Source organism: Misgurnus anguillicaudatus, chromosome 4 (genome assembly GCF_027580225.2).
Source record: "Misgurnus anguillicaudatus chromosome 4, ASM2758022v2, whole genome shotgun sequence".
NCBI lineage: Eukaryota > Metazoa > Chordata > Actinopteri > Cypriniformes > Cobitidae > Misgurnus > Misgurnus anguillicaudatus.
In genome coordinates, this window is record NC_073340.2 from 3,551,340 (window position 1) to 3,577,092 (window position 25,753).

At 39.7% G+C, this 25,753-nt stretch overlaps 1 protein-coding gene across 4 annotated transcripts in view; it reads left to right on the forward strand.

Annotated features, from left to right (window-relative positions):
- The window catches only part of tanc2b (tetratricopeptide repeat, ankyrin repeat and coiled-coil containing 2b), a 192,295-nt gene that overhangs the window by 60,045 nt on the left and 106,497 nt on the right, over nucleotides 1-25,753 (forward strand). For all 4 annotated transcript variants that reach the window (XM_055176925.2, XM_073866557.1, XM_073866558.1 and 1 more), the window contains exon 2: nucleotides 19,197-19,298. In XM_055176925.2, the coding sequence (XP_055032900.2) occupies nucleotides 19,229-19,298 (70 nt within the window). In that variant the 5' untranslated portion in view covers nucleotides 19,197-19,228. The remainder of the gene's footprint in view (nucleotides 1-19,196; nucleotides 19,299-25,753) is intronic.

The window sequence follows — 25,753 nt, forward strand, 5'->3', positions numbered from 1 at the left end:
CAGGCAGTAACTTACTGATTCATCAACCATCAAGATGAAGTTTGTCATATTCTTGACAGACATCCAAAGCATAAAAAAACATACTGACAAAGTCAAATCCAGTGAACTAGAGATAAAAAATGAATGACTTTCCAAAGACATTTCTAATAATTATTTTTTTTTAAACCCCTTAACCTTACACAGTACATTCTAGCACTTAAACCATGTACGCTACAGACTACAAATCAAGCAATTTAATGAGAAGTGTGCTATTAGTTTTCTTTATGTGGTCTGACTTTTGTTTTCTAGTGGATGAATTAAATCTTATTACAATCCCAGTGATTTACCCAAGCTATAACCATCCAGAACACAAGAAACCACATAGCAATATTATAGAAGCACTCACAAGACTTTATTAACCAAAAGGTGATGCCATGGCACTCAGCATTAGGAGAGTGCATGCTTCACAGTTTAGCATCACTGCATTTTGTCTTCTTAATAAATAAAAATGTGCCATTGCTGTTCTTCACATTTACATTTATTCATTTGGCAGACAAAGCGACTTCACGAAGGCATACAATTTTCAGTATGTGTTCGAACCAATGACATTTTGCACTACTATTGCAATACTCTACCATTTCCCAAAATGTTCTCAATGCAAATAAATCTGTTTATTTGTCCTCTTTGTTGTTGTTAGTTAGGAATGTACCCAAGTTAGTTAACTGCTATTGTAGATACATCAGTGCATATGTGTAAAAGTTCAAATGCATATACAGTAAAGTTGTGCAGATGTTTAAAATGGCTGGTCCCTCTTTGCCTTGGGATCTTAGAGATAAATTGAAGTAATAAAGATCACTATCTTATGCATAACACAAACACTGTAACCATGATACATACGCGTTAAAACCCTTAGCGGGAAATACATTACATAATACAAAAATGATTTGAGTTTCTTTTAAGACAACATGTTGAAAATAGTAGGGAAGACAGAGTGTTACATCAGATGCAAAAGCTGCTCGGCTTTTAGTCTGTGATTTTTTTTCCTGTTCTCTCTTGTGTGAGACAGAGGTGAGCTCTGTCATCTGGGGGAGTCTTTTAATAAGAGAAAACTTACATAAGTAACCCGCTGAAACACAGGCTGCTAAAATATACTTGTATCACAAACCATTTGGGAAATACTTATGCAGAGAAGTAAAAAAGTTCGCTTTTTGTACTATAAGGAAAAATGTATTGAATTTGATAAACTAGCAGACTGTTCAGTTGAAATAACCTTGAAATAATGTTGTCCCAATACTGCAGCTCATTGCCAGATTGTTGTTTTTACAGTAGTCATTGCTTTTAGATTGCAGCCATAATGAGTTATTAATATGCTGAAGTGCAGCTCATGTTCTTCTCTCTGCAATTCTGTTCAAGGTTGAAGTCAGAATAGTAGCAGCATTGTTCTTTTCTTCTCATACACTTTAGCTACAGTATGTATTGATCTATCTGCTTTACCTTGGTTTGAAAGCCTCAAGCCCTTAATGTTTCAGAGCACACACAGACTCACGGGTCATGGAAGGTCTTTGGTAGACTTTTCTCCAATAAGAGCAGTTTCTTACACATCATTATCGCCCAATAAGGAAGGAAGCCTCACCGAAATGTGCCCTTGTGCATTATAGAAAAGTTGTCAATGCTACAATGGAAACCACTGGATTCTGCTCATATGAGATTGCTTATTTGCCTGCACACTGCGTTTATAGCGACAAAGTGCAATGCCATATTAGGGTAATACCACAAATCCATTAATAAATGACAGTATGAGTAGATTACCAACAGCTAAAGCCTTATAAGTCTCTAGACTCATAGGCCATTTTTCAATTACAAGAACGGAAAGAATGGACTTGTGTTCTCGTGGAGACCGGTCTTGCCAGGAAACCTTGGAAGAACGAACTCAGAAGGATGCGAAGACAGAAAATGCATCTTAGCGAGAATTGAGATCCTTCTGATGGCTTATTGGCATATTTTAAAGGGGGTGGGCGGGGGTTAACAGTGTTTATGCATTCTGACTTATTAACACGCCAGGGTTCGTACAATTTTCGCAATGTTTTTTTTCCAATACACGTCCAGCTGACGTTTCAGGGGTAAGCCATACATATCATTTATTTTTATGCGCACTTCCCCTGGAAAACCACGCCCAGAAGTTAGAACCGAGGACGGTATGCATGGCGAAGTCACAGGCATAACTTCACATGACAGCTTTGTTTTATATCAAGACTCAACAAGGCACGAAAGTGTGTTTTTGGATTTAAGGAGAAGAAAGAAATCATTATAGAAACAATAGTTTGATTATTCGGGGTAGCAGCGGAGTTTTGCGTGTGTGTGTGTTTGATTGATGCTGGATTTTAGTGAAAAATCCCAACCGGGTCATGAGTTGCATGTGGTAAGACATGTAGTGAATCATAAGTTATTCAGTGTTGTATAAAGTGTTGCATGACTCGTACTCGCTCCTCCCGCAGCTCGTAACTCCTCCTTTCTAATTTTTTCGTACGTCATAAGAAAGAATTGGTAAAGCTAATCTTTCTGTTTTTAAATCTGATAAAACTAAAGACTCTTTAGAGATATGAAGTATGTAAAACTACTCTATAGGTACTCCAGATGTTTACAAGCAAATTTCTACTTTTACCAGCCTTTTCTTGTCACCTCAGCTAAATCGATAATAACACATAACCGACTAAAGGCCAGATTGCTAAATGGGGCAAATTAAAAAAAGCACAGTTGGGAGTGGTATTATCTGCAGGTTATTTACTAAAAATGTGCAAATTAAGTAACTCTCATTTTCATAATGACCAACGCTATCTTCTAAGAGCAGAGCAAATATTTAGGGTCGCAAATAAGCAGAGCTGATGCTCCTCAGGTGCGGGTGATTTACCAAAGCTGTGGTCACACTAGACTTTTCGTTCCATTGACTTCCATTCATACACATGAGAATGCGTCAGACCGGAAACACAAGTTCGTGCGACGATATTTTACAGGTCGCTGTGTAGCAAAATTCAAGTCTGGTTAACTTTGACCTGCAAATTCGTATCACATGGAGCATAATGACCAGTACCAAACCGGTATGCCACTGTGTGACCTTTTTTACTAAAAGGCACAAATGGACAAAGCCAAAGATCATATTGATGAGCTGCTCCCACAGAGCTGCTTTGCACAAAAAAGACAAAAAGGATAACACTTTATTTTACAATGCTTTTACAGTGTAATATATGTTACATGCAATTATTATAGTAATAACAGCAGATTATGCATATACTTTACTATAACTATAAACCTATACACTATAAAGCTTTCTATTTCACTAGTTATTTTACTAGTACAACTCAAGTTTTAATAATGATTTTTTTTTTAAAACAATCACTTACATTCAATTGGATAAAAATCAGCATTCACAATACGTGGCTTTGCATTTTCTGAGAAAAAATGTAATCAGATTCAAACAGCGATATGGCTTATAAGTTATTCAGTGTGTGAAGCTCATTGGTCACCATCAAGGCCGAAAGTGCCCACACCACTGACTGCCAGTGATCATTTCAAACCAAACGGAAGTTGACTTAAAGTCGGTAAGGCCATTAACTCAGCAGGGAGTCAAATCACTGCAATTATTAATAGTCTCCCGCTGAGAGATGCCTTGGATTTTTTAGCAACTATGTAAATGAAGCTTATAGAAGTACAAACTAACTAAAATATGAAATGCCAGTTTAACCAATGAGATTAAAGCTGTTGGTCAGGGATGCCCTTGATGTTTATCAGTCTGTGCTAAGAGAAATGGTTTATAAATGGAGAACGTTCAGCATCAATGCTGTGTGCTTCTTACTGTCTGCCCTGGAAAAAAGATGACTGCAAGAGTTCAAAATAGACCATTTTAAGAACCCCAGAGAGTCAGCTATGAGAAAACGGGACATCATCATTTTGGGTTGCTTTGCTGCCCCGGGCCTGGTTAGCATGCTGTCATTGACAGTCTTATATCTCTAAGTTTACTAGGACAATTTAAAAAAGAATATAAACGATGATCATCTGTCTGTGAAATGAAGCTCAACTGATATTGGGTGATGCCACAAGACAATGACTCGAGCATAGATGTGACACCTTCAACAAAAGCAAATACACCATCTGGAGTGACACATTCACTTCATCAATTTAGATGCTTTGACATGATGCATTTTCTTAGAAGTATGATTTAAAACCAGAGGATTTTTCTGAAAATTTCTCCAAACCATTGAGCAGGTCTGATCTGCAAGTACACAAAGTCTTTATGATGGTGGTTATTGCTGCTAGGTTAACCAGCCATTAAATCCAAGGTTTACATACTGATTCCAGCCTGCACTGTAAATGTCTCCAGGCTGTGTCTTAAAACAAGGGCATACTCATGTGTGGGTTATTTGTTTTTCAAATTGTAAAACAAATCACAGAAACCCAGATAAATCCATTTGAATTTCTGCAACTGTTTGCGGTAAAGGCAAGTTATTATTTTAAACTTCACTATGCTTGCTGTATGCAGAGAAGGACAAATTCAGTCTTATCATTCCAATGTTAATGTTTTTCTTACCAACATCGATTACTTATCCTTATTGTGGGAAAAACCTCTTGCCCTGGGTCACAACTCCATTTGCTCTTCACAACACCTGTCAGGTGCAGAAACCTTTCATCTCTCTCTCTCTCTCTCTCTCTCTCTCTCTCTCTATCTTTCTTTCTCTTTCTCTCTTTTTATAACTCTTTATTCTGTCTTCCTCACATTCCCCTCCCCATCACTCTCTTGCTGTGGCAGACGCAGGGCACTGGCAGAATACTAATAGATTCGCCTTGAGTCACTGAATTAAATCTATATTTCCAGTAACAACCATCTATTCTCAGTAATTCTCATCTAAAACTAAGACTGAAAGATATTTCTTAGATTGCTTGGGAAAATTCATTACCATGCCTGGTATTAGGGTTGAATCATTATTCAAAAACAGCATTAGATCTCAGTAATAGGTAGGTGAACTTAGTCATTTTGTCCTGATTAAAAACGAGTTATAAATATTACTAAAGAAATAAGAAATAAAAGTCATTAAATTTTTTTTTTTGCACTTTCATGAGATGAAGACCCCTTATCAAATCGCTTTTGCATAGCGCTACAGTACATCCACACTACCAATGAACAACCACAACCATGCGACTTCTGCCATTCTCAGCCAAATAATCCTCATTTTGTTAATCGGCTTCTTGGGTTTTGTCTTTGTTCTTATACAATGATCTGTATTATCCACTCTGTCTTTCATTTGGATTGTTTGGGTTTTAGTGGTAGCACATTAAGAAGCTTTGAAACTCTCTAACCTTTCCAAACATTCATTACTGTTCACAGCGGCAGTCGGGCGGTGTTGGCCTCTCTCACTCCTGCTGTTTTTTTCAATATTAATTAAACTCAGTATGGCCCTGTCACTTCTCCAACTAATGTATCTTACCAGACTAGATTTTGCTGCACAAACAGAAATATTACCCTCGATTAAGTTTGGCCTAAAGCTGGTCATAAATTAAATATAATCATGGTATATAACATCAGCAATGCTAATCACCACCATACTTACCAGATGTTGTGTTGTGGATGCTGGTCTTGATCGGGCCTATTAATGCTGTATTAATCAGGCTGTGAATGAATCAATCAATTAAAGTAAGTTGATAAAACTTAAACTTAAGATTTATACTGGAACATAGCAGATTTACACTTTGACGCGTGCCCCAATAAAAAATGTGTTGCGACACCCCTGAGTAATACATTGCTTATTTATTAGTAAACGCTCTGCTCAAAATCCACAGACTGGAACTGCACATAATTTAACATTACATTACATGTTATTTATTTCAAATTTATCCTAGGTTGAATGATTAATTAAACAGTTTGGACAGAATGGAAAATGCAAGTCATTAACTCTTTCCCCTCCATTGACGAGAGAAAACGCTGCCCTGCCAATTATGAAAATTTCCGGCTTTCTGCAATACCAATATTATCCACCAGGTTCAACATGTTCAGTCGGACTAGCTAACATTAGCTAAATAAATAGATAGTTACTATTATTAAGGGCCGTTCACATTTGAATGATAACTATATTAGTGTCCAAACCACCGGACCATAACGATAACTTGTTAATTGTTAATTTGCTTACGCGTGTAGTACTCTCGCAAATCACTTACCTTCAATGGCATGAACTAATATTGCATATTTCCTAAAATAAAAACTTTTGCAATTGTTTACACATCATTGAACATGTAAATATGCTGCTCTTGTTGCAATTACACAGCAAATAACGGGCAGATGTCGTCCACAAGATGTGTTTCGCGTAACTCTAAACAGTGTATAGTAGTTTGTGTAATCTTGTCATGATTCACAGAGAACGTGACCCAAGTGCAAGGTACGGTGAACTCAAAACAAGGTTTATTATAAACAGAAACTCCCACGAGGGGGCAAAAGACATGACATAAACATATAACAAGGAACAGATAGTTAACAATACAATACTCTAGACTACACTAACAAGACTTGGCTTGGCTTTGAACACTCTCAAAATACAGACATTACAGACAAACCAAAATGATCCAGCACAGGACAGAACACACTGGGGCCTTAGGCCCTGTTTATACTTACATGGTTATTTTTAAAAACTGAGAGATTTACCTTTGTTTGTGCCCCTCGTTTACACACAAAACGGAGAACTCGCCTCTGATACCGATTGTTTCTTAAAACTCCGGCCAGAGTATAGATCTTGAAAATCTTCGGTTGCACGGTTGCATGTAAACTGAGACAAACGGATGTTTAAGCAGGCAACGTCACAGAGTATGCGCCAGAGCTCGCACCTACGTCAAAAGTGCTACCCATGTTTACATGTGACTGCTACTCTGAACGCTTCCAAGATCACATTTATGTTCGTGCAAACTTGTTTCGTGTGTTTGTGTTTGCAAATACAGCTGCTCCATTATGTCGAGGAGCAGAGACGAGTGCTCGGAGATCAGCAATTTTACGCGTGTTTGACTTCATGCGGCGCTGCAAGAACCGACAGACGGATGATGTCAAAGTACCGCGAGAGCAATTCAAAATTAGACCTCTACGTGTGATTCCTCAACTCGCTCTTGCGGTACTTTGACGTCATCGATCACCTACTGCAACAACTCCTCACTCCAACATGAAGAACCAGTTCACGTCACCACCAGCGCTGCCGGTGATTGGCTTACGTGGGCTTGAGTTTCTCTTGACGGCATATATGCACGGGTATGTGTAAATAAACACCTTTCTGAAAACTGACATGTGTGCAAGATATTATTTTTGAAACGAGGTTGAAATGTCCGTTTATGAAAATAGCCACCTACGTGTAAACATAGACTTAAATAAGAAAAGCTAAACAAGATAACAAGGGAAGGTCAGGTGAGGGGAGTTAACCAATAATGAATAATTAACGAGGAAACAAGGGGGCGGGGCAGACACAGGACACAGCAGCACACTACTGAAACAAAAGGCCATGTGCTGCCACACAAAACATGGGTACCGCCACGATCCTGCCACATGACCATGAACTACTATGAATAACTATGACAGACTGGCAGGATCATGACAAATCTATTATCTTACCTTTTGGTGCTATCAATGTAGTAGAATATAAAGCATTGGGTAGTGAATTTCACAGCGACTGCAGCAGCGTTGGGTACCTGAGTTAATTTTATGTTATGGACCACAGCAAAGAGCTTCTCCCCAGTGTCATCGTTCATATCAATTGCGTATGTAACTACTACTTACTGTAGATAAGAACAGACAATTTAATATAGAGCCTCTTCATTGATTAGCATTTAAAGCTTCCCATTGTTTTCCATGATGTATCCCCTTGTATGAGAGCAAAAGTGATGAAAAAAGTGATAAAAATGCTTTTTTGTGGTTCATGTCTGTCTGATACATATGTAAAGTGCTTGATCTGTTTTTGTTTATCTGTGAAAATCTAATATTGGTTTAACTAAATGAATTCAAAATGCCTGACTGCTTCCTACTCATATAGCCTGAAAACTTTAGCAAGTTGTAGGTGTAGTGTTTATTCTGCTCTCCCCATTTAACAGCACGCTATTTTAAGCCAAGATGAGTCAAATTTGTTTGGTCTCACATCTGTGGCTATAGACCAAACAAATTTAACAGAGGAGTTTTAAACTATTTACAACTATTAAACTAACACATTTTAAAGCTATTACAGTTTCATGCCTTTAGTTTTAAACCATGTCATTAATATAATTGCATTATTAAGCTGATGCCTACCAGAATCACAGTTTTATTGTGTCTTTTACCATTTTTTACCAGCAATAGTGCCATTGTTTACGTAAAAACAAATCAAAGACTTTTCTGTATTTCGTTTTTGTGGGTTTTACCTGTTTTTCATGCTTGGATTAATAAACTTTTAGGGTTAAACTTATTTTTATAGGACAACACGCACTTTACTACACACAAGAAGAATGTATCGACCTGTTTTCCCCTTTTTGTTTGTATATACAATATGTGACTTTGTTTGTAAAAACCCAACTAAGTCATATAAAGAACATTCTGTGAACATTGTGTGTTACAGAGCTGCCAACTGTCACACTTTCACCGTGTGACACACGGTTTTGGTTTTCACACGCACTCACGCCACACATCCAATTACTCATGCAAAAAGTATCTGATCTTGGGCCGAGACTCATTCGTATCCTTTTCAAACTCCCCGACGGCACTATATGGTGCTGATGGTGTCTGTAGCTGGCTGCACCCCGAGGTTAGCGATAGAAGAAAAGATACCCCGCAAAAGACAACGAGATAAGTCTGATAATGAGAATCTGAGCTGAGACTACAGCTTGCGCCAGCACAAACCTTCATTTTGGCATTAAATAACGACTGTCGGGATTTACTAAAGATGCGCAGTGGATAATTAGCGTGGAGTTTCCCTTTCAGACGCAACATTTATGGGAGGATATTATGTCATTGATTCACACAAAGCGATTTACTAATGTTTTCCCATGTGATATTACTGGTATCTGAGCCATTATTTAATGCCGGAAAAAAACATGTTATTTTGAGCTTGAAATTGCTGCAATTGTTGCTGATAAGAGAGACATCAGAGAGTGTGTGGTACAAGGCAGAGGATGTTTTAACATGTAACATATTATTCAAAAATATTGTTTGCCAAACCATGTTATTTTTTATTTGCTGGAGGAAATAAAACAGAAATCACTAGGAGAAGTCACACAATAGCAGGCGTTTCAAAACATCTTGTAACCTGTCATTTTTTATCTTCCGGTTCTTTTCAGTGTACTATGGCTTCGTTAGCTGGGATTTCACCCAAAATGTTCATGTCAGTGGTGCTGAACTCAAGCTCATCAGGCGTTAGATCACCCTGAACTAATTTGTGCTGCTCTTAGTAGATTGTTGGTCATTATGGAAATCAGCTGTTGCGTCTGTGTTATTACATTTTTAGTTAATAACTCGCAGATATTACCACTCCCATCCATATCTTTTTGGAATTGCGCTCATGCTAATTGTCCCCATTTAGTAAATCTGGCCTTTACGTATTTAACAATGAGTGCGTTTACATGCACAGAATAAGTGGATAACTGTCAAAAATACTGCTTATTATTGAAAATAATGCGTTTACATCTAAATCAATAAGCCGGCTATGCAGACAACTGCGTTTACATGGGAATTGGAGATTTGTCAGGTTTCTCGCAGGTAGTGACGTCACCGCCTATAGTACATAATAGTAGTTCAAAAAGCAGACGGCATATCTGTCTTAAGCTGTACTGTTGTATCTCTTCTCGTGTCTGCAGAACCTGTAACATGAGCTAATATTTTCGCAGTTTCTCTGCCAACTGCTTCAGTCAAGCGGAGACTTTTATGAGTTACTTTGCGCTTCTGCGTGTGACGTTTATCTTTTTCCACGTGGAGACATGCGCACATGGACAAACCGTGAGAAAGCCTACCCAGTCTCCTGAGGATGCGTATAAATAGCACGAAGTGTAAAAATCGTGCAATATTTACGACAATTTCCACTTTGGCGTGCATATGATACGCCAGTCCTTCCTATTCACTTAAACGGTGCATCTTTTTTTGTCGTTTTATTTATTGGTTTCTCAATTTTTTTTCTGTTTTTTAAACCATTTTCGCTTGGGTTTAGGGTTAGATTTTAGATTTGCTTAATGAGGTTATTTAATACCGTAAAACTTCAAATAATAGCCGAGTTCCAAATAGACACCTGTCTCTTTTAGACGCCTGGTGTGACGACAGGTTTGGGTAAATAAACGCCTGTCTCAAATAAAGGCCTGGTCTGTTTTTTAGTTTCGGGTTGTATTTAATCTTCAAAAACCTGTCAGATAGTCTGTTTAAGACAGTTCTATGGTGCAGATTGAACACGCAAAAGTTTATTTTGCTTACCGGTAGATGTCACGTGACAGACGCAGTCGTTCCTTTACTCATCACTATGACAACACAACAAGCTTTGTCGCCAGGATTGAGGTGATGATGACAGTAGCGAAGTGGCAATCGGGAGAGTCAGGACTTTTCCCGGTGGGCCGGTAGTGTTTTGGGGCCGCTGATAATAGCTGGGCTTTCAGTCTTTTGTCATGCATGCACTCCCGCCACACATTGTATTTCTCACGCGGAAACACTATTTATCATATTTAATATGCTGCAGCGCCTAAAATGTATCTGGCCGCACTGCTCTCTCTCTCTATCAAGCCCGTCTTCCCTAGAGTTCTAGTCGAGCAAGCCAATACAAAAAAAAGAAAGAGGCTACACAATAGCCAATCAGAAAATAGCACTGTTGTATCTGGGTAAGATTTCACGCAACAACCAATAAAAAAACATATTGTTTGCTTTATTTATACTGCCAATAATTTAAGACTGTTGTTATTACACGAACTAATTTGTTAAACACATTCAAATTAAAAATAAAACGTAATATGTGGTAACCTCCTGCTGTCATGCTGGAACAATTAAATTAAAAGCCTGTCTCTTATAGACGCCTGTCTCTTTTAGACGCCTGGTGTGATGATAGGTTTGGGAAAATAAAAGCCCGGGCTATTATTTGAAGTTTTACGGTATACAGGTTTCTCCATGTTTTTGTCCATATTTAAGCCATGGTCGCTTAGAGTTGGGGTTTGGGTTAGGATGTCATTTTTACATAACAAAAAGTTGTTCCAACCCTAAACACAAGCGAAAATGGTAAAAAAATAGCAAAAGAAATTGAGAAACCAATAAATAAAACGACAAAAAAGATGCACCGTTTAAGTAAATGGGAAGGACTTGAGTATCATATGCACGCCAAAGTGGAATTTGGCGTATGTATTGCACGATTTTTACACTTCATGCTATTTATACGCATCCTCAGGAGACTGGGCTGAGAAAGCCGGTTAAGGTGTTTAAATGCCACGCGAAATTGTGTTAATGAGCAAAAAAATACCTGTGACGATCAGTTTTTACTTACAGCTTTTCCCCGAAAAAAAAAAAAACAGTTTTATGCGTTTACATGACCCCACGTGTTATCAGTTTATTAAGCATAATTTGTGACGTACGAAACACGCTGGAAGCAGATGCAGGAAAATAACACAGGTTTATTTAGAATGAAGACAAACACAGGGATATCAATAACACAATGTCCAGATGATGGTAATGGTGCACGAAGGACTACGGTGGTAAAGCGGGTGATGGTGGTTGTAATGGTCGTTGGTGGTGTAGGTCTGAAGTGGAATATAATCCTGGAACAGAGACCGGAACATCCAACACGAAGACGACACGAAACAATCCACACACGCTGTACAAACAATCCAGAATGACACGGAGGCCAAACAAAGAGCGAGGATCTGACGAGGAACAGAGAGCAGAGTGAGTATATATATGGAGAGTCTGTAATGATGAGCAGCTGGAGTGAGACAATCAACACAGGTGAAGGGAATCGGGATAACGAGCACATGCCATCACAAGTGAGTAAACACTATACACGAGACACAGAGAGAACACTGTATTTACCCACCGTGACAGTACCCCCTCCCCTAGGACGTCACCTGACGTTCCTAGCCTGCTGTACCTGTTGACGGTAATCATCAATAAGGGAGTGATCCAGTATGTCCCGAGCAGGCACCCAACTTCTCTCCTCCGGACCGTAACCTTCCCAGTCCACCAAGTACTGAAATCCGCGTCCCCTCCGCCTAGAGTCCAGAATACGATTCACCGAATAGGTGGGTTCCCCTGCTACGAGACGAGGCGGGGGGGGAACCGGGACTGGCGGGTTAAGTCGTGAACGAAAAACAGGTTTAATTTTAGAGATGTGAAACGCAGGATGAATTCTCCTGTACGCAGGAGGGAGGTTAAGGCGAACTGTTACCGGGTTAATAATCTTGGCAACAGCAAATGGGCCAATAAATTTGGGAGCAAGCTTGTTCGAGACGGAACGCATCGGAATGTTCTGAGTAGAAAGCCACACTTTTTGACCGACGACGTATACGGGAGGCTTAGACCGGTGGCGATCGGCTTTAGCCTTGGTGCGCACCCCCACCCGGAGTAGAGCTTCGCGAGCTCTTGTCCAGGTGCGGTGACACCTCTGGACATAGGCGTGAGCGGAGGGAACCGCAATTTCGGATTCCAGACTGGGAAAATTAGGTGGCTGGTAACCTAGACTACATTCGAAAGGAGATAGGCCCATAGATGAAACTGGCAACGAATTGTGTGCGTACTCCACCATAGAGAGATGTTGGCTCCAGGACGAAGGATTCTTGGAGGCCAAACATCGTAACACTCTTTCCACATCTTGGTTGGCTCGCTCGGTCTGACCATTGCTCTGGGGATGAAACCCGGAGGACAGACTAACAGTCGCTCCTAACAACTTACAAAATTCTCTCCAAAATTTGGACACAAACTGGGGACCCCTGTCGGAGACCACGTCTGTCAGAAGGCCATGTAACCGGAAGACGTGGTCTACGACAGTAACCGCTGTCTCCTTGGCTGATGGTAATTTGGGCAAGGGGATGAAATGAGTCGCCTTCGAGAATCGGTCCACTACGGTTAAAATCACCGTATTACCCTGGGAGGGTGGGAGGGCGGTAAAAAAATCTAGCGCAATGTGGGACCAGGGTCTCGAAGGGACTGGCAGCGGTAAAAGTAACCCGTCAGGAGGGCGATTCGAAGTCTTACCAGTGGCACACACCGAGCAAGCCAAAACAAAATCGTGAATGTCACGAGCCATACCTGGCCACCAGAATCGTTGTTTGACTAAAAACTTAGTGCGACTCACCCCTGGATGACAAGCTACCTTGGAACAATGACCCCACTGGATTACGTTGGACCTTAACTTCTCCGGCACAAATAAGCGGTTCGGTGGGCAACGAGACGGAGGCGTTACCCCTTCTAAGGCTGTCAAAACCTTCGATTCGACCTCCCATCTGAGCGCGGAGATGAATAGAGTCTCCGGTAAAATACGCTCGGGAGTAGAAGTGCGACCGGAACGCTCAAAAAGTCGAGACAAAGCATCGGGTTTGATGTTTTTGGTACCCGGACGGTATGAAAGAGTAAAATCGAAACGTCCGAAAAATAAAGCCCACCGAGCCTGCCTGGAGTTAAGTCTTTTGGCAGTTTTAATGTATTCGAGGTTCTTGTGGTCGGTCCAAACGATAAAAGGTACACCCGAACCTTCTAACCAGTGACGCCATTCCTCCAACGCCAGTTTGACTGCCAATAACTCTCTGTTACCAATGTCATAATTACTTTCCGCCGGGGATAACCGATGAGACAAAAACGCGCAAGGGTGAACCTTTCCGTCTGAGGGCGTGCGCTGGGAAAGCACTACTCCTACCCCCAGCTCTGACGCATCGACCTCCACTATGAACTGACGTGTGCGATCAGGGGACACAAGAATGGGAGCTGAAACGAAGCAGCTCTTGATTTTGGCAAACGCAGCCTCGGCTGCGTCTGACCACCTGAACGCAGTACTAGGGGAAGTCAAGGCAGTCAGAGGAGCGGCTAGTTGGCTGAAATTGCGAATGAAACGCCTATAAAAATTGGCGAACCCCAGAAATCTCTGCAGGGCCTTGCGAGAATCTGGGGATGGCCAATTCACCACAGCCTTAACCTTATCAGGATCCATGCGGACACCCTCAGTCGAAATGATGTGCCCTAAAAAAGAAACAGACTGTGCATGAAAAACGCATTTCTCCGCCTTGACAAAAAGCCCATTCTCTAGCAACCGCAGAAGCACTCGTCGTACGTGTTGCACATGTTCCTGGAGAGACGACGAAAAAATCAATATGTCATCCAGGTAGACATATATGAACTGATCTACCATGTCTCGCAACACGTCATTAACGAGTGCTTGGAAGACTGCCGGCGAGTTAGATAGCCCGAAAGGCATCACGCAATACTCAAAATGGCCACGAGGGGTGTTAAAAGCAGTCTTCCATTCATCCCCCTCCCTGATGCGGACCAAATGATAAGCATTACGTAAGTCCAATTTAGTGAAGACGGACGCTCCTTGCAACCTCTCGAAAGCTGAAGACATTAACGGCAAAGGATACGTATTCTTTACCGTAATGTTGTTCAACCCTCGGTAATCAATACAAGGTCGCAAGGATCCATCCTTCTTCCCCACAAAAAAGAACCCCGCCCCCGCTGGAGAAGAGGAAGAACGAATGAACCCCGTTGCTAGAGAATCAGAAATATATTTCTCCATGGCCTTCATCTCAGGAACAGATAAAGAGTATAACTTGCCTTTAGGCGGAAAAGTACCGGGAAGTAACTCTATAGCACAGTCATAGGGACGGTGAGGAGGTAGAGAATCAGCCCGCGACTTACTGAACACCTCCTTCAGGTCCTGGTACTCTGCGGGCACGTTAGATAAATCCACTGCTTCCCCCTGAAACACAGACTCAGAAACAGTTAGACACGCAGACAAAAGACAAGACTTGTGACACCCCTCACTCCAGCTGGTAACTGTCCCAAGACGCCAGTCGATCTGCGGATTATGTTGGTGAAGCCAGGTGTGTCCAAGAACAATGGGTGAGAGAGGGGAGTCTGTGACGTAAAAGGAAATGTTCTCGTGGTGATTGCCCGATGTGATGAGTGACACAGGTTCCGTGATGTGGGTGATGGTAGGAAGCTTGTGTCCATTAAGTGCGAACGGGGCAATCTGGTGAGTAAGCTGTGTGAGAGGTATCTGAAGCTTACGTGCAGTGACGTGATCGATGAAACTCCCCTCAGCTCCCGAATCTAACAGTGTGTGGCAATAGTGAGAATGAGGGGACCACCGTAGTTTCACCGGGAGGAGCATAGATGTTGATGAGGTCTTCTTGGAGGAGATCCCGCCCGATAGTAGCTTCAGGTTTACTATCGGGCTTGGTCTTTTACCCGGGCACTGATGGATAAGATGCCAGGCGCTGCCGCAGTATAAACACAACCCAAGGGATCTTCGCCGGAGCTTCTCCTCCCGGGAAAGCCGAGCTCGACCCACCTGCATGGGCTCGAGATCGTTGGAAGGACTGACCGCACCGTTGTTGCTGGTCTGGAGAGGATCCAGTCTTACGGGTAACGGCGTGGTAGCCCTCCGGCGTGCCGCCTGGCTGAGTCGGGCGTCGACCCTGATGGCCAGGTCGATGAGAGCATTCAGGGACGTGGGTAAGTCCACCACATGGATCTCTTGCTGGATGCGGTCAGCCAGCCCATGTAGGAAATTATCCCACTGTGCTTCTTCATTCCACCTACACTCCGCCACCAGGATGCGAAACTCGATCGCGTAGTCAGAGACGGTCTTATCCTCCTGACGGAGCTCTGAGAGACGTCTCGCGGCCTCTTTCCCGGCGACGGAGCGATCAAAAACCCTCTTCATCTCATCAGATAGAGCGGAGAACGAAGAACAGCAGTCGTCACGGTTCTCCCACACCGCCGTCCCCCAGAGGGCAGCCTTCCCAGTCAGGAGAGAGAGCACGAACGCCACCTTGGTTTGCTCGCTGGAAAAAGTTCTGGGTTGCAAAGCAAAATGGAGAGAACAATGAGACAAAAATGTGCGGCAAAAACTCGGCTCACCAGCGTATTTGTCCGGGATGGGAAGTCTTGGCTCCGACTGAGAGGCGCCCTCTGGTGAAGAAGATGTAGCTGGGGGTGTGGGAGGCGCAGTGGGAGGTAGTTGTTGTTGTTGTTGTAGGGTCAGCTCGGACACCTTTGTCACCATGACTTGGACCGCTCGACCCATCTCCTCTATAACTTTGTCCTGATGGCCCATCCTATGAACCGTCCGCTGGAGAAATTCTTCGAGAGGAGATGGGGAGTGATTTCCCGCTGCTTCCATTTTTGGCCAGATCCTTCTGTGACGTACGAAACACGCTGGAAGCAGATGCAGGAAAATAACACAGGTTTATTTAGAATGAAGACAAACACAGGGATATCAATAACACAATGTCCAGATGATGGTAATGGTGCACGAAGGACTACGGTGGTAAAGCGGGTGATGGTGGTTGTGATGGTCGTTGGTGGTGTAGGTCTGAAGTGGAATATAATCCTGGGACAGAGACCGGAACATCCAACACGAAGACGACACGAAACAATCCACACACGCTGTACAAACAATCCAGAATGACACGGAGGCCAAACAAAGAGCGAGGATCTGACGAGGAACAGAGAGCAGAGTGAGTATATATATGGAGAGTCTGTAATGATGAGCAGCTGGAGTGAGACAATCAACACAGGTGAAGGGAATCGGGATAACGAGCACATGCCATCACAAGTGAGTAAACACTATACACGAGACACAGAGAGAGCAGTGTATTTACCCACCGTGACATAATTGGTGTAAGATGTGCATGTGAACGCACTTAATGAAATGTTGTCCAATTTAGTACTCACTTATATATTTTTAATCTTGAAAGAAATGATTTGTTTGTGCGTGTGTCTTTGAACATTTGGTGTGGTGAATGGTAAAAGCTATGTCAGCTGATTTTACATTCTAATAAAAAATGTCAATTACCTTACCTAGGTCAAATCTTAAACACTATAAATAAGGTTTTATTGTGGTACATAGGCAGTCATTTAGCCACAACAATATTTTTCTAGTTGAATGTTCAGCTCAAGTCTAGAAGGCCCAACAAGTCATGATGCCAAACATGATCAGAATAAGTTCAGGTATTGCACATCTTATGAATGGTATATGTCTAAATGATTAGTAGTGACATTCTGTATAGAGGGATTGGTCACTGAGCCAGGCCTGACATCTGGCCATAACAGAGCAGTTCTGACAGAGTAACCATCACAGACGGTGTCAAGACCAGAATCTGTCCAAATTGCAATATATCCAGATTAGCTAGGGACAGTTTTCCTTTGACATGTTGCAGTTGCAACAAAACAAAATTATAATGTATATTGGTTTAAACCCGTTGGGTCCAATTTAATGACAAAACTGTCAAGCAACTGAGTAATGTTGATATGCATAAATATGTAAATATTACACTTATGCCTGTGACAAATATGTTGCTTTTCACAATGACAACTACTCTCATGTGTCTCTTTTGATCTTGTACTGACGCAAATCTGATGTACTGACGCAAATCTGTAGCAACAGATATACAGGACACCTGGTATCATTGTCTATGATTGTCATTAGTCATTTACAGGGGTGGAAAGAGTGCTGAAAAACCATACTCAAGTACTACAAGTACTGGTACTTCCCAAAAAAAAGTAGAGTAAAAAGTACCTGTCCTAAAATCTACTCAAAGTATGAGGAAAAAGAAGCTCTTTGGAAAATAATAATGAGTAGTGAGTTGTGTATTATGAATGTTATATTTATTACCATCATGGTTATATGAATATATGATCATAACTCATTAGGCTACTGTAATAAAACTTTATAATTTGTATAATATGTTATTTACAATACATGACCACATGAAAATATACTGTTGTATTTACTATAGTAAACTTTGTTAAAAGTTTCTTTGAACCTTACTATAATGAAGAATACTACAGTATTTGCTATAGTTTATCAACTAATAGTAATACTACAGAATATGTTAGTATTCATATACTACTACTACTACTGGGGACTACCATTGAAATCAAACTGAGAGAACATGTTTCATTTTTTTCTCACATAATGTACTGACTGAGATACTGTAGCTCACCTTGATATGTTTATTCACATTTATTGTCAAATTAACACTGATATTTTGAATGGTTTAGGCAAGCAAAGCTGACATGGCTTTATCACATACTGTTATTGCCCTTCATCTTCATCGCGAAAACTTCTTTTAGGTCTGCTCTCACGGCATCTTAAGGTCATGTCTAATCTTTCTGCGTAGCACTTCGAAAAGTTGCACACACATTGTGCCATGCGTGATTTGAAGTGACTAAAATATTATTCCCCTCTAAACGATTGCAATGACAGAAAGGGTTTATAAACGACAAGGAAAAAGTAGCACAGTAAAAGCACCGTTACAGCCCTTAAAATATACGCAAGTGAAAGTAAAGTATTTTTAAACTTTTTAATAAAGTATAATTTCGGGGAAAAGGTAGCTTGTTACAGTAACAAGAGTATTTGTAATATGAGAACATGATTTTGCTGTAAGTAAGAGAGAAAGAGACAGTGGTAGGGTTTGTATGCTAATGTTAATGTTTTTTGTAAATATATGCACATAACAAAACAGAAACACTTAGGCAGGTTCATGACAATATTATTAGGTAATATAAAAACCTTAATTTCTCTCTGCTGTACTTAAACTATCACAAGCATTATATTTCTAATTCATCCACTCTAAACAGGCTCGAGATGTTTTGAGAGGTTTTTTATTATTTTTCCTGCACTGTTTTGACTGTTTTCGAATTAGATTACATGATGCAAAGCAATAAGCCTGCATAGTGTATTACATATAATGGGTTTTGGTCATTTTATTCTTTCCAAAGCCATTGGCATTCTTTTGGTTTATTGTGTCTTGGTTTAAAGTCACTTGCGCTTTGCGCTTCGCACTTGCGTTTCAGATTGTTAAAATAGGGCCCCTAGTCTTTATTATACATATCTATGGTTCACACCAGTAACTGTTCTACACGCCAGTAACTTTAAATCTTATTGGTTCTTGCACGTCTTATGACGCAATAACAAACAACGGCACCCTTACTTTTTAAAAATAATTTCCAAAGTTTGAATCGCTAAAAGTATGTTCCCTCTTCCCATCCACAGGCATTCATTCAGCCTCTCTGCCTGCCACCACCATGTTGAGAAACAGCTTGAAGATGTTGCTGACAGGGGGCAAGACCAAGAGGAAGAGCCGGAACAGCAGCGGTTAGTTTTATCACCTGTATTTATCCACTCAGTAAAAATTTTCTTTTTTTGTGACGTCACTAAAGCATGTTTGATCTCTGAAACTAGCATTTTTTAATCAATATGTCTAAGCATGCATTGTTGTTAAAGCTACAATGAACACAGCTGTTCAAAGAAATACAAAGAAATGTGCAGCCTAAAGTGTAGATTACCCCTCCCTCTGTGCCAAAATATCTTTCTGATATGGTGAGACGTTCTGCCAATGTATGGGTTTCCATATGTTTTCTGATATAACTGAAAAATCTGTAGAAAGCACTGGCTCAGATGGCAAACCCACAGATCGCCCACAGTCTGTTCACTGACAGCCTGATACAGTTTGCAGAAAAAAAATCACTTGTTAAAAGTTCCAATCAGATTGCATATACTGTAGCAACTTTTAGTGTGCAAACAAACATATTTCAATGTGCTTGTTACGATAAATAATACACTAGATTTGCAAAGGCTTGCCATTGTTTTCGGCTTAAAATCTTTAAAAGGTTACGTTTTTTTTAGATGATCAGTAAAAAGTAAATGTAATATTTATGCTCAGATCTCTTTTCTGTTTTATTATCTCTGCAGAAAAAATCATAATGTATCACAAGCCTGATGGGGCCATCAGCATACAAGCATGGAAATATGCTGGTGTGCTGATATGGTGTTACTTTCAGTAAGAACAGGAAGCCTACAGTCGTGTTTGAACTAGGCATGGGCCGGTTACCGGTTTCAAGGTATACCGAGGTTTTAAACAGCCAAGGTTTCAAAACCACTAATATGTTCTGTGATACCGTCTCCAAGGTATGAGCTGTGTTTATACAAAATTCATTAAATCATTAAGTCATGTGATTGATTTGATGTTTACATTTAATATACATTTCGAAAATATTATATATTTTTTAAAAGCATATTATAATTTAAAGGCTTTATTTTTACCTGCTATTTATATAAAATAACACAGTTTTGTGTTGCAATGGCAATACTGCAACACCGTGAAATCGTGGTATTTTTGTTAAAGGTTATCATACTGCCAGAATCTTATACCGGCACATGCCTAGTTTGAACAAGGGTCATTTACTTAAGATCAGATGTGTGGACGGACTTTAGGTCAGCTGATTCTTTTACTCATTTAAATGTACAGTAAATGGTAAATTACTCATTGGTAAATCAAATGTACGGTAGGCTTCACCTCATTCCTGGCCCACTGTGACATCATCATCTTGTGTCAGTCACAAAAAAATGCATACTAGAGCTGAGCGGTATGACGGTATATAAAAGAAATGAACATAAAATAAAATGTCAGACGTTACAGATTTTTCTCTTTCGTGCATTCTTCAGAATGTAAATAAGTGGGTGATTGATGCGCCATTTGGTTATAGTTCAAACTTCTTTGATCAAAAAGAATAGTTAAGGTCTAATAGAAAGTAAAGAGCGACAAAACCTTAAAACAGACTCTCTGGTCATTGCCTCATAGCACCTGTCATATTTATAATATCCATATCTAGAGATCCATCTCTCATATACAGGTTTTTATCTTGCTTGTAGGTTTGTGCATATATTCATACTTTTTTTATACATATTGCCTATTTTTAATGTACTGTATACAAATACAAAACACAATGCTTACTACAGCTTCAATAGTTTAACTGATATAAAAACAAGGTTCTGTCTAAGAAGACTTCAGTATAATTTCACTTTAAACATAAGTAGCGCATTGTTCCTGGTATCTGGTCAGCTGGGACGTCAGGTGGGTCAAAAGTAACACAACAGAACCAGATAAATTTTTGTGTTACACTTGTTTTTAGTAAATATACACGACTTTGACCTTGTTACTATGTAACTGCAAACATATTTTGTCGTTTATCTTTGCAAAAAACTGCTTAATTACATCTATTTTAAATTTCAGTTTCATCAAATGTTTTAAAAGCAACCTGACAGTACAAGTATATATATTTTTTAAACAGAATGAACACTATGAAAATGAAATAAAATCAAATTAGAATAATATAAATTTTTAACATAATGCAACAGTATTAGCAGAGGGACAAAAGTGACAAGTGTTACTTTCGTCCCGACAGGAACTCCTGACATTTAAAGGTCACATATTGTCAAAACTGAAATTTTGTGGCTTGTTTCATGATAACTGAGGTCTAGGGGCTATGTAAGTACCATACAAGTTTCAAAACAGTCAATTACGAGTCAAGTGCACACAGCCTGATTGAAATAGCTGTGATCTGAAACGTTTCGTTTGTACTTGCGTAAAATTGTGATATCAGGAATACACAGTCGCTGCCTTCAGTCTCCACCCCGAGCACTGTCCACCGTCCACCCCCTTTTGGCCAAACAAACCCCTAAGAAATATCACACCATGTAAGAAAATGCTGTTCAATGGATGTCCGGAAACTAAATCAATGCACAGGCATCTGAAAATCATTTATATACAAGAACAATGGCTAATGTCCATTTTTTAAGAAATTCCTCAAAAATTCGTTCAACTTAAGCCATCTGTCCTAAACATTTCACAAGTGACTGCTTCAATGTGACAGAGTTCAATGCTGGTTTCTCCAATAATCTACTCATCATAGCGGTTGCAGTCCATACGGGTCTGACCTCAAATCTAAACCCGTAAGTAATCCCATTTTAAGCGGGGCTGCGCGGTGACTTGCACGTGATTGTCACGGGCATCTTGTTGATTGGTGGTAGGGCGCCATCAGCTGCTTTCATAACCGGCTGCCGATTGTCACTTCTGGGGGCGGCTGATGGTGATTTACTAGTGATCAATGAACCGGCTTTACTGAAGAGGTGTGCGAGACAGTCGCATGCGATTTATCATGCAGCCCTGACTTTTAAGTTACATTATGAAGCTAGAGAAAACTGAAATTATATATGGTAAACAGTTATGCAACACTAACATGATGGTAACTAGATGCTTATGTGTTGTCTTGTAACGTTAAAGTCTTTTGTAGCCATAAGTGTTATATACTGTATGTAGGAAATACAGTATCTGTTGGAAATCAGACGTTGTTTGTTTTCTTACTTTACACCGGCCCTTAGTTAAACATGAGGTTGAAATCTCATAGTGTTTGTTTCTCTGTGTCTCGGTTTACTAACCTAACATCATTTAGTGTACTTCCATGGGTAAGGTTATTTCAACTGCGTATTTCCCTCATAAAACAACAGGCCTATCAGAAGAGAGGCTCATGAATATTTTTTACTACAGGCCAACAGAGCTGTAAACAATATATAGAGATTGTTTTTGGTACTTAAACTACAAATATATATTCCTAAGGACATCATAACCTAAAATTAAACTCTAGAAAGCTTTAAAAAATATGTGACCTTTAAACCCAATTTACTTTTATTCTGAAAAACTCTGAGAAGTCAAACTTCAGGATGAGCACTAAACAACCTGTAGATTGATCAGTACTGTAACACATGAAACCAGAAACACAACGCGTTATAAGAAAAATATTATCGCTTTACTTATCATGGTTGAAAACACCTTTATGGATGCAAAATGATGATGAAATAACGTGATATTGTTCAGCTCTGTCAAGGGTTGCGTGCTAAAGATGCTGTCATAGTTTAATGCAAATGTAGTCAGAGCTCTGAGAAAATCACTTTGTTACTTTCATCATGCGTTATTTTTAGCCCGGTTCTCCACTATCTTCTGGGCATTTTAACTGTAAAACTAACTTTAACTTATATTTTAAAGGTGAGCATTTAGTTAAAAGCTATAGTGAGTTGCAAATTTCTGCTAATTTTTATATTCCAAAAACAGTATAAACTGAAAAAAAAAACATTTACTGTAAAATATACAGTTACCGTGAAATAAAATGACTCACTCCGTGAAATGGATTTTTGGCCCCTAATGCATACTGTAATGCACTATTATTGTTTTAATACAGGCTTTTGCATTATTGTAATATGATTCGCTTTCAGTGTAGATTAAAGAGCAGCTTGTACATTCTGCTAACCTTCTCTTTGGTGCTTCTGCCAAAAATTGTTTACGTTACAAAAACATGTCTGATTTATACCTGTACTCCAAACCAGATGGCCTCAAACGATCTGGGCCCGGTTCCCCGATAACGCTCACTCTTAGCACGCTAAGAAGGCTCAAAAAGATATATCTTAGCAAAGTTGTTTATGTTCCTAAGTGTGTTCCCCGAAGTGTCTCTTAGGAAGCTTCTTAACACGCTGCCTCTAAGTACGACGTAACAATGTCGCTGTCCCAAGTTAAGGTGCTGAATTATTTGCGATCGATCTCTCAGGGATCGATTCTCCACTTCACGCGAAGGTGCATTACGGCGTTAAGAAAGACAACACGCTCTATACACATGGAACATTACTCAAATTATTCCAGTAACATTTATTTTAACACAGTTTAAGTTATCCGTCAAATATAGACTATTAATTAAATTATAAAATTGTCAGTAATACGGGTAGACGAACCGGGTATTCCTCCTTAATCATCCACGTTAAACATGGGTTTAACGACTTTAAAAAAATATTTAATACCCTTTTATACTAATGGTAATGTACTACGATCAGAATTGATTGGCAAGCAGCTGCAGTTACTTCAGTTTAATGCGGTATTGCTGGCCATTGTTTAATGTTTTCAATAAAAAGCAATATCTACAATGAACAGAGAGAGAGAGAGAGAGAGAGAGAGAGAGAGAGAGAGAGAGAGAGAGAGAGAGAGAGAGAGAGAGAGAGAGAGAGAGAATTAGATACAGAATTATGGTCTGAGAAGATCCAGCAGCTCCATAATGGGTTGTCTTGGGAGGCAATTTTTTTTATTTAGCCACGTCAGGCAAATTGTCAAAAGGTTTTAAGTGTTGCCGAATAAAAAAAATCGGCATGGACTAAACGGTTACGGGGTTACCGGTGTTGTGTGAAAGTCTGTTCCCCCTGTGTTTCCCTTTAGTTGAGTCTTTTTATCGCGTTTTTATCACATTATATGTTTATTCTTTATATACATTGAAAGTTTTAATGGCTACTGAGATGTATATGTGTGCATTTATGTAATGTATCTTGACTGTTCTTGATTGTAAGTCAATTATTTTTACAGTATGAATCATATTATATGTATAATATATATTTATTATGTTTGGAAACATAACAGTTTTAAATCAAACAGTAGAGAAAAAAGAAAAGAAAATGACAGGCTATATGTTAAAAGACATAAAACTGTCAAATATGAAATATTTAATAAATTGTGTAATAGAATACATGATATTATTGCTTTTTAGTATAACCAATTGAAATCTTTGATCTTTCGAATTAAATTATAAATATAACGTGATGAAAACGTTATAAACATAGAGGGAACAGACTTCAATGAGGAACAAACACCGGCGCCGTTTTTGATTCATTAGTTCTGATACCAAATAAAGTCAACTGCATAAATAGTCCTGTATCCATTGCAAACATAATCTATTATAGGTATTAAAAATGTTCATAACATAAAATCATTGTCAGCATACCATAGATTGACTTGTACTGCGCTGCGCTGATTTCTAAAGACTGCGGCGATAGCGTTTTGCGCTCAAACAACGCTAAGAGAGAGCTTACGAATGGTCCAGACCAACCTTACGAAAGTGTGACTTACAGAAGATATACTTAGCGTACGAACGTTTTGGGAACCGTGCCATAGAGTTAAGAGAGAGGTTAAGGAATAGGTTAAGAACTACTTAGCGATAAGAACGTTTTGGGGAACCGGGCCCTGATGTTTACGTCCATCTGTGTATTTTATTGAGGAGAAGTGAAAGAATCTTAATAGGGTCGATGTGTTTGATGTAGTTGATGCTTGGATAAATTGAATCTCATCCTTTGTCTTGCAATTATGAAATGAATTAGCAGCCTCAAGGACTTTAGAGTTAAGTCAGAGGGATTTAAATACATTCAGGTAAGATGTAAAGAAAGTGAGAGACATTTAATCAGCACATATTATGCCATAAATGACATTTATAACATTTCATGAAGTGTGTCATGTGGTTGTAAGTGCATGTAAACAGTCTGCAAAAGCTCAAGTTATTGGCTTTCAAAAGAAAAAGTCGACTCTGAGTCGCTGGAATGAGTCATGCAGAGTTGGAATCCCTTTTCCGTAAAGTTGCTGCGTCACTCATATGTAGTTTTTATGTAGTCATGTTGAAAAGATGCTGTGCTCTCTCTCTCTCTCTCTCTCTCTCTCTCTCTCTCTCTCTCTCTCTGCACTGTGTAAGCGAATTCGGTTAATTCTCACCTCCAGAGAAGGAGTCTGTGAACAATCAGTACTTAAAATTCATCTTCTGTATGATACCACAACAGTCACTGAAGAGTCTGCTTCTCCAATCTGTAACCTGGGTTACCATGAAAGATTAACGGGTAACAATGAAAAACCAGTACAAAAACCACCAACATCACATACAGTACCAGGAACATACAAGACCAACGAATAAAGG